Source organism: Bombina bombina, unplaced genomic scaffold (genome assembly GCF_027579735.1).
Source record: "Bombina bombina isolate aBomBom1 unplaced genomic scaffold, aBomBom1.pri scaffold_611, whole genome shotgun sequence".
Classification (NCBI taxonomy): Eukaryota; Metazoa; Chordata; class Amphibia; order Anura; family Bombinatoridae; genus Bombina; species Bombina bombina.
Genome location: NW_026511255.1, coordinates 256,998 through 267,525, shown reverse-complemented (window position 1 = coordinate 267,525; position 10,528 = coordinate 256,998). Strand labels below are relative to the sequence as shown.

The window sequence follows — 10,528 nt, the reverse complement described above, 5'->3', positions numbered from 1 at the left end:
GGTGAGGGGTGTATTTATAGGCATTTTGAGGTTTGGGAAACTTTGCCCCTCCTGGTAGGATTGTATATCCCATATGTCACTAGCTCATGGACTCTTGCCAATTACATGAAAGAAATATATTTTACGGATGAGCCCTGTGTCAAGGAATAGTATAACCAGGAAATAAAATATAATATTTTATACATTATCAAACAGAAAAGAATCCACTGTTAAGAGTAAGGGAGTCTTAGCTCAAGATATCTTACCGGAATAACACTGGGTATGGATCATCTCTTTCAGGAGGTCCAGTAATTCGTGCAAGAGTTGGAAAGGACTTCACAGGAGGTTGAACCATTGCGTAAGGTGCAGTGTCTAGAAGGTGAAAGATCTCATTTAACAGGCCAAGCATCTTCTCCAATTCTGCTTCACTTATATTAGAAGCCTCTAGAAGACGGTCCATATCCATGGTCATCTCCACATCATTGTCATATTCGCGTCTTGGCCTTTCGGACCCTGCATTCTGCTCTGGATTTCCATGATTAGGTGGAGCTGGAGTGTTTTCAGTCAACTGCTCCCCAAAACGTTTTACATAAGAAAGGATTTCATAGAAATGGCATTTCTGTAGAATAGCAGTACAGGCAGTGAACACTCTTACAGTCTGATCCAATAATATTAATTCTAATAGTTTCTGGTAGCCACTTTTTCCATCAATAGAGAAGCTTTTTAAAAATCCTTCCATGCCTTCAGTTGTGCTAATTAGGCTGTCCAGTGACTTAAAAGCATTTAATTTCAGAGGGGACGATACATGCTCAGCAAAGAGCAAGTTGTACAGCTTTCCAATAACACCTGCTTTCAAAAGACATTCTACTGCTTGTGTACCACATTCTGCCAGAGATGAGACCAGTTTTGTACCTGCTTTGAGCTGTCTGACATTCAGAGCAATAGGTTGCTGGAGAGCCAACTGCAAATCCAAAGCTAGAGCGGCCCAGTCAACCAGATGACTTAGATGATCTCGTCCTGGTTCCTTAATCTGCAAAAAACTTAAGCCTTTCACTATTAAACTGGGTACTTCCTCTAAGGCTGTGACCCATTTAGCCCCTCTGTCATCTTGGTAAAGGTCTAGGAGCTCTGTTAACTTTAAAGATGCTTCTGTTGACCCAGAGGTTTCTTTGTCAAGATCCTGGTCCTTTAGCTTAGAGATTTCATTCTCATATGCAGTCTTGTAAGGGCAGCTGAAGTACATCAGGGGGCCCAGGTCCCTGTCAAAGGGATCATAGGCCATTGTTGGCACCGTAGCTAAATCCTCTGGTGTGTATTCTATATCAAAACTTGGGTACTTAAATGCCTCACGCTCAAAGTCAGCAATCCCATCCTCATCACTTGAAATTTGTTCATAGCCATCATCTCCTAAGAGAGGGTGACATAGAAGAAAAGGGGAACAGAGATTATACATTGTTGTTATATTGTTTAGTAGGATTATGATTCTGTTAACGTTTTGGAAATAAACAGTATAAGCAAGAGGCCCATCTTATAAAACAATACATAGAAAAATATTTCTATATAAAATACCTGGTACTTCTAAAATATACAATCATAATAATGATTTAAGAGCACAGGAGATGACATTAAAAAAAGTAAGCTAAAGGGACAGTAAACATAGGTATTAATGTTAACATAAGTCTGCACTATGTGCAGTAATATATAACATTAAAGGGACATTGTACAGTAGATTTTTCTTTGCATAAATATTTTGTAGATGATCAATTTATATAGCCCATCTGAGAGTATTTTTGTAAAAATGTATAGTTTTGCTTATTTTTAAATGTATACTGATGTCTACAGACTTATGCTGGCTCCTGTTTGTCTAATGGATATTTTCATATGCATGATGGAGGGGGGGGGGGGTCTGCTCTTACTGCTTTCTCTGCCCATTTCACTATGTGTCCCAGCATAACCTTATCAACAGTGCTAAATTTGGAGCTTCTAAGTACCTTTTTAAAAGGTTTTATACTGGATTTGTATATCAGTATCTTTGGTTATTCTTATTTATAGTAGTGTCTATTACATACAGTTATATGAAAATTGGTGTACACTGTCCCTTAACCTAGCGACACCTGTAAATAAAAAAATTTTTAATTAAAAGATTTAACCCCCAAAAGTTTACTCACCTTAGTTTAATCATCTATCTAGAGCGGAGAACAACAGCAATGAAGGTAAAGTAAGTAAACATTTGGGGGGGGGGGGGTTAAGTCTCATTTTCTGTATTTTTTTCACAGGTACCGCTAGGTTAATAATGCAGAATTATGTGACATTAATACCTACATTTACTGTGCCTTTAAACAAAAGCATGAGTAAGGGTGCCAGCAAATATTTGACTTGGCATTAGACCTGCTATTTCCATAACCATATTAGAATATAAAAGTTACCTTCTATATCTTCTTCATCTCCCTCTTCATCCTCATCGTCATCGGCAATGCTGTCACCAGTCATCCTATCTTCCTCATCATCATCTTCCTCAGCATTGAGGTCTTCATCTTCCTCGTCGTCTTCATCCTCATCATCTTCATCATCATCCCCATCATCATCCTGATGATCATCTTCAACGTCTTCGTCATCAGAATAGTTATCATCAGCGGGAATAGAAGCTCGATCAGGAGATATGGGTTCAAAATATCCTTCTCTTTGCTCAGAATCGTCTTCTTTGTTCCCATCTAACAGGAAAAAAAAATATACAAACACAATACTGATGTATTAAAATTTCCTTGCTACTCACTATCTTGAGACAAACCTTATTGTGCTTTAGAAATAATATTTGGATGTGCACCCACCCTATCAATAAACTGTAGCTATGTTTCTACTCATGCCTTTCTTAATCTTTAAACACATTGTAATAAAGCAAATGGACATATTGTTTGCTGCAATTGGTTTTCAACAGACTAACCCCACCCACTACTTGCCTTATGTGGAAGATCTAATCTGTGCCTGCAGACAAGGCTATCCACAGTTATTATGTTAGTATATAATTTATTGCTTTAAAAGCAGTTATCTGCTAAAGACAATTAGGGAAGTCTGCTTTTCCAACTCTGAAAGTTAGAAAAATGTACAATTTTCATATTTAAATTATGTGAAAAAAAGCACAACATACATAATGAAAGAAAAGGGCAAAGTTGTTTTATTGCGCATAACAAAACATTTTATAGAAAAAAAAATCTCAATGTGTTTACTGTTCCTTGACATTATACCCCCTTATTTTTCTATACATCCCTCTTTCTCACTACTGTTCTTTGGTATCCCAAAAAACAGACATGAAACCCAACATTTTTCTTTCATAATTCAGATACAGCATACAATTTTAAATAACTTTCCAATTTACTTCTATGACCAAATTTTCTTCCATCTCTTGGTATATTTTGTTGAAGGAGCAGCAATTCCCTACTGGGAGCTAGCTGAATATTGCTGCTACCGAGCCTACCTAGGTATGCTTTTTGACAAAGGATACCAAGAGAATGAAGAAAATTAGATAATAGCAGTACAATCTAAATCAAGATATTTTTTTTATTTATGCTTACCTGATAAATGTATTTCTTTTTTGACATGGTAGGTCCACGGATCATCTCTAATTACTATTAGGAATATCACTCCTGGCCAGCAAGAGGAGGCAAAGAGCACCACAGCAAAGCTGTTAAGTATCACCTCCCTTCCCTCCAGTCCCAGTCATTCGACCGAAGGAAAAAGAGAGAAAGAAAGCAACACAATGTGCAGAGGTGCCTGAGGTTTACAACACAAAAACTGTCTAAATAAACAGGGCGGGCCGTGGACTCACCGTGTCAAGAAATGAATAAACATACATTTCGTTTTCTTTCTAATGACACGGTGAGTCCACGGATCATCTCTAATTACTATTGGGAATCAATACCCAAACTAGAGGACACAGATGATAAGGGAGGGACAAGACAGGGAACCTAAACGGAAGGCACCACTGCTTGAAGAACCTTTCTCCCAAAAAAGTATCAAATTTATAGAATTTTGAAAAAAGTGTGTAGAGGGGACGAAGTTGCAGCCTTGCAAATCTGTTCCACAGAAGCTTCATTTTTGAATACCCAGGAAGAGGAAACAGCCCTCGTGGAATGAGCCGTGATTCTCTCAGGAGGCTGCTGTCCAGCAGTTTCATAGGCCAAACAAATTATACTCTCCAGCTACAAAAAAAGGGAAGTAGCCGTAGCTTTCCGACCCTTGCGTTTCCCAGAGAAAACAACAAACAAAGCAGAAGACTGGCAAAAATCCTTAGTCGCCTATAAATAGTATTTCAATGCATGCACCACATCTAGATTGTGCAGCAGACACTCTTTATGAGAAGAAGGGTTAGGACACAAAGAAGGAACAACGATTTCTTGATTAAAGGGACAGTCTAGGCCAAAATAAACTTTCATGATTCAGATAGAGCATGTAATTTTAAACAATTTTCCAATTTACTTTTATCACCAATTTTGCTTTGTTCTCTTGGTATTCTTAGTTGAAAGCTTAACCTAGGAGGATCATATGCTAATTTCTTAGACCTTGAAGCCCACCTCTTTCAGCTTGCATTTTAACAGTTTTTCACCACTAGAGGGTGTTAGTTCACGAATTTCATATAGATAACACTGTGCTCGTTCATGAGAAGTTATCTGGGAGCAGGCACTGATTGGCTAGACTGCAAGTCTGTCAAAAGAACTGAAATAAAGGGGCAGTTTGCAGAGGCTTAGATACAAGATAATCACAGAGGTTAAAAGTATATTATTATAAATGTGTTAGTTATGCAAAACTGGGAAATGGGTAATAAAGGGATTATCTATCTTTTAAAACAATAAAAATTCTGGTGTAGACTGTCCCTTTAATGTTCCTATCCGAAACCACTTTAGGGAGGAAACCTAACTTAGTACGCAGAACTACCTTATCCGAAAGAAAAATAAGGTAAGGGGATTCACACTGCAACGCCGAGAGCTCTGAGACTTTACAAGCAGAAGAAAATGCAACAAGAAAAAAAACTTTCCAAGATAACATCTAAAAATCTAAAGAATGCATAGGCTCAAACGGAGTCTGCTGAAGAACTTTAAGAACCAGGTTAAAACTCCAGGGAGGAGTAACAGATTTGAACACAGGCCTGATTCTGACCAAGGCCTGACAGAAGGATTGTACATCTGGCACGTCCGCCAGACGCTTATGCAACAATATAGATAAATCAGAAATCTGACCCTTCAAGGTACTAGCAGATAATCCCTTCCCCAGACCCTCCTGGAGAAAAGACAAAATCCTAGGAATCCGAACTCTACTCCAAGAGTAACTTCTGGATTCACACCAATTCAGATATCTACACCATATCTTATAGTAAATATTTCTGGTTTACGAGCCTGAATCATGGTCTCAATGACGACTCAGAAAAACCACGCTTAGATAAAATTAAGCGTTCAAACTCCAAGCAGTCAGCTTCAGAGAAACGAGATTTGGGTGAAGGAAGGGCCCTTGAAGTAGAAGGTCCTTCCTCAGTGGAAGTCTCCAAGGTGAGAGAGATGATATCTCCACTAGGTCTGTATAACAGATCCTGCGAGGCCACGCCGGTGCAATGAGGATCACCGACACCCTCTCCTGTTTGACTCGAGCAATGACCAGAGGAAGGAGAGCGAACGGAGGAAACAGGTATGCTAGACTGAAATTCCAAGGGACCGCCGGAACAGCCTGAGAATCCCTTGACCTTGACCCATACCTCAGGAGCTTAGCATTCTGTCGAGATGCCATGAGATCCAGCTCCGGCTGTCCCCATTTGAGAATCAAGTTGGAAAACACCTCCGGATGGAATTCCCACTCCCCCGGGTGAAAAGTCTGTCTGCTCAGAAAATCCGCTTCCCTATTGTCCACTCCTGGAATGTGGATCGCAGATAGCTAGCAATTGTGGGTCTCCGCCCACTGGATAATCCTGAATACCTCTGTCATGGCCAAGGAACTCAGAGTTCCTACCTGATGGTTGATGTAAGCCACTGAAGTTATGTTGTCCAACTGGAACCTGATAAACCGGGCTGAAGCTAACCGAGGGCAGGCCAGAAGAGCATTGAAAGTTGCCCTCAGCTCTAGGATGTTTATGGGAAGAACTGACTCCTCCCGAGTCCATATCCCCTGAGACTTTAGCGAGCCCCAAACTGCTCCCCATCCCAACAGGCTGGCATCTGTGGTCACAATCACCCAGGAAGGTCTGCGGAAGCAGGTTCCCTGGGAGAGATGTTCCTGAGATAACCACCAAGGAAGAGAATCTCTTGTCACCTGATCCAGATCTAAACACAGAGACAGATCTGCATAATCCCCGTTCCATTGTTTGAGCATGCATAACTGCAGAGGTCTGAGATGGAACCGGGCAAACGGAATGATGTCCATGGCAGCTACCATCAGACCAATTACCTCCATACATATTGGGCCACTGACAACCTAGGAGAGGACTGAAGGGCAAGACAAAAGTAGAAAATCTTTGTCTTTCTGACCACTGTCAGAAATATTTTCATTGATAAGGAATCTATTATGGTTCCCAAGAGCACTACCCTTGTAGCTGGTATCAAGGAACTCTTTCCCAAATTCACCTTCCATCCGTGAGAACGCAGAAAATATAACATCTCTGTGTGGAAGTATGCTTGTTGAAAGGATGGTGCCTGGACCAGAATGTCGTCCATATAAGGTGCCACTGCAATGCCCAGCAACTGGAGCACCGCCAACAGAGATCCCATGACCTTCGAGAAAATTCTGGGAGCTGTGGCAAGGCCGAATGGAAGAGCCACAAACTGGAAGTGTTTGTCTAGAAAGGCAAACCTCAGAAACTTGTGATGATCCCTGTGGATGGGAACATGTAGGTACGCATCCTTTAAATCTACTGTTGTCATGAATTGACCCTCTTGAACCAAGGGAAGAATGGAACAAATAGTTTCCATCTTAAAGGACGGTACTCTGAGGAACTTGTTTAGACTTTTGAGATCTAAAATTGGTCTGAAAGTTCTCTCTTTTTTTGGAAGCACGAAAAGATTGGAGTAGAATCCCAGATCCTTTTCCTGCATTGGCACAGGAACTATCACTCCTAAATCGGAAAGGTCCCGGACACAGTGTAAGAACGCCTCTCTTTTTATCTGGTCTACAGATAGTCTTGAGAGCAGAAACCTGCCCCTGCAGGAAAGGTTTTGAACTCTAGTTTGTATCCCTGGGACACAATGTCCACCGCCCAGGAATCCGGCACATCCCGAACCCAGGCCTGAGTGAAGAAAGAAAGTCTGCCCCCCACAAGATCCGGTCCCGGATCGGGGGCAGACCCTTCATGCTGACTTTGAGTCACTAACGGGCTTCTTAGATTGCTTCCCCTTGTTCCAAGACTGGTTGGACCTCCAGGAAGGCTTGGACTGTTCCTGCTTGGCAGAGGAAGTTTTACCCTTGAATTTTTGAAAGGAACGAAAATTACTCTGAGGTCCCTTCTGCTTATTCCTGTTATCCTGAGGGAGGAAATTATCCTTTCCTCCCATAATGTCTGAAATAACAAGGTCTTACCTTTGTAGGGAATCGCCAAAAGCTTAGACTTAGACGACACATCCACAGACCAGGATTTCAACCATAAAGCTCTGCGGCTCAGTACTGTAAAACCAGAAATCTTTGCTCCCTTAATAACTTGTAGGGAAGCATCCGTAATAAAGGAATTGGCCAACTTAAGAGCCTTGATCCTATCCTGGATCTCCTCAAGGGGAGTATCTGTCTGAATAGATTCAGACAATGCATCAAACCAGTATCCATCTTCTTAAAAATTGGGGATGGAGAAAAAGGGATACCAGGCCTCTCCCATTCCAAAGCAATAATCTCTGTAGCCCGGTCTGGTACCGGAAAAACCTCCACCGCTGTTATGTTCCTGTCCCTTTAAGTCAGGATGTTCAGGTATTCACATTCCTATATAAGGCCCCTCCTCCAGTCTACCTATGCTTGGTAATTTGTATTCACTTAGCTATAAGCTGAGCAACAACGAAGACACCTTGCTGATATTCCTAACCAAGGAATTTACTATTAGTAACTTCAATTGCTGTGTGCTTTTCAACTTTGGATCGTCATATTTCAGGTTTCCTTATTTTGACCGGAATCCTCAAAGTATCTTACACTTGTTAAATCTGTTTCTCCCGGCTTATACATTGAAGCCGTGTATCGGCGTCTGACGTCACCGTGAGTCTCAGGAGCTCTCTCTCACTCTGGCTGCAAACAACCAACTCCTGTGCTTAATAGTAACTCACCTTGAAGCTGCGGTAACCGTTACTATTTCTTACTCTCTGAAGGTGGTAACGTATATACCTTAATTCACTTACTACTTTAAAGGACTTTCCTGCATGTTATACAGTGTGACGCTTATGCAAATTCAGCTACCTTTAACAATCTGATTGCTTGTAATATCTATCGCTTCAGCTTGACGAACTGTGCTTTAATATTCTATGTGCATTATCAAATATCATACTGTTGATTGTGAAGGACTGCCTGCTGTTTACATGAATACTAACAACGTTATAGACTAACTAAGGATTGCCTGTTAACTAAAAACAATATAACCGTTATAGAGCTCTCCTGCTTAATTTATATAGAAACACCTCCTGGTTGCAACCTGTGTTATTTGAGGCTGACATTCACATACTTACACTAATCTTTATTTACCTTTCTTTTATCTACTATCTCTATAATTATCTGCATATTGCAAACTGCTATTGCAATCGGGATAATATACCTTTAAATCTCATTTCCTCCTCTCTGTATAATTATCTGCATATTGCAAACTGCTATTGCAATCAGGATAATATATCTTTAAATCTCATTTCTTTCACTCTGCATCCATGCAGCAGTGACCCTCAGATCTATGAGCAAAAACTAGGTTCTTGATTACATCTAATGAACCTAAAGGTTTGGTGTGAGACTGAGTGGTCCTGCAGTTAAGGATATCAAATACTTGCACCTAACGTAACAACCGCGGAAGGAACGTCAAAGTATTTGTTTAACTTACTAGACTTCTTAGGGTTGACTACGACAGTCATGTCGGAGTCGTCCAAGGTGTCCAAAACCTCTTTAAGTAACAACCGGAGGTGTTCTAGCTTAAATCTGAAGGATACAACTTCAGCATCAGAAGAAGGAATTCCACTGTCTGAGTCTGAGACTTCACCCTCAGATGCTACCGAAGTATCTTCCTCCTCAGACTTCTGGGAAGGAACATTCGGACTAGCCACAACTGTGTCAGAAACCTTACACACTGATTCCATAGATATCCTCTTGCGCTTTCCCTGCAGCATGGGAAAGGCAGACAGCGCATCAGATACAGCAGAAGATATATGGATAGCAATGTCTTGCAACGTAACTCCAACCGGAGTTTGAGAAGAAGCACAGGGCACTGCATGTGTACACGATAAAGTTTGGGACACTTGAGGAGAAAGCTGCGGCATATCTTGAACAGGGGAACCCTGAACAGCATCTGCCCTAGCTAATGATGGCTCAGATTCAAAAAGTTTATCCCTGTAATGTAATGTTCTTTCAATACATGAGGAACAAAAAGGGATTGGGGGTTCCACATTAGAGTCAAAACACAAGCTACATGTAATGTTTTGCATGGCCTCTTGATGCATCTTTACCCAATGTTCAAACAAAATAAACCAAACTGCTTTACTTAGGTTTGAAAAATAATAACAAAAAACGTTACGGTCACTTAAAGAATAAAGGAAAATAATTTTTACTTTTAAATTTTAATCTACCGCCAAGCAGCAGTGACAGCCTCCTCACCTCAGCACTCCTTGCTGAGGTGCCTGGCTGTCCTCCCGGGAACCGAATTAAACTTTCACTGCGATCTGGACTCAAAATCTAGCTGTTCAAAACGGCTACAAAATAAACACTCTTCCTTTAAGCAGAGACGTAGCAAAACTACCACTTCGGACCGGAACTAACAGGAAGTGCTCCGGAAAGGCGCGCAACACTAAATTGCCGCCTCAGAAAACACGCCCTTTCTATTCGTTCCTAACTAGAAAAGTGACCGGCCGCCATTACTATCAATCCCGGAGCCTTTTCACAAAGTAAAACACACTGCCTCTGTTCCACAAAGTCCGGAATTAAACCGGAACAAACTAAATCTGAGCCTCTCCAAAGGATTTTACCTCTCCAGTGCCTGCATACACTACCTACTTAAATCCTATTAACCCCAAATAGGATTATTAGAGCTTAACGTCCCAAAAAACGAAATTTATGTTTACCTTTATTTCTTGACAAGGTGAGACCACGGATCATCATCAATTACTGTTGGGAATATCACACCTGGTCAGCAGGAGGAGGCAAAGAGCACCACAGCAGAGCTGTTAAGTATCACTTCCCTTCCCGCAAACCCCAGTCATTAGACCGAAGGAAAAGGAGAGAAAGGAAATAACACAAGGTGCAGAGGTGCCTGAGGTTTATATAAAAAAAAACAGGGAGGGCAGTGGACTCACCGTGTCTAGAAAGAAATACATTTATCAGGTAAGCATAAATTTTGTTTTCTTTCTAA

The 10,528-nt window shown here is 41.0% G+C and overlaps 1 protein-coding gene across 1 annotated transcript in view; it reads right to left on the bottom strand.

Annotated features, from left to right (window-relative positions):
- Positions 1-245: 245 nt before the first annotated feature.
- Positions 246-10,528, bottom strand: part of LOC128643676 (protein virilizer homolog) — a gene marked incomplete at its 3' end in the record, with an annotated part of 46,912 nt that continues 36,629 nt past the window's right edge. Inside the window, exons 7-8 of the mRNA XM_053696509.1 lie at positions 2,406-2,690; positions 246-1,386 (exon numbers count right to left, since the gene is read on the bottom strand). Coding sequence (XP_053552484.1) covers positions 246-1,386; positions 2,406-2,690 — 1,426 coding nt within the window. The remainder of the gene's footprint in view (positions 1,387-2,405; positions 2,691-10,528) is intronic.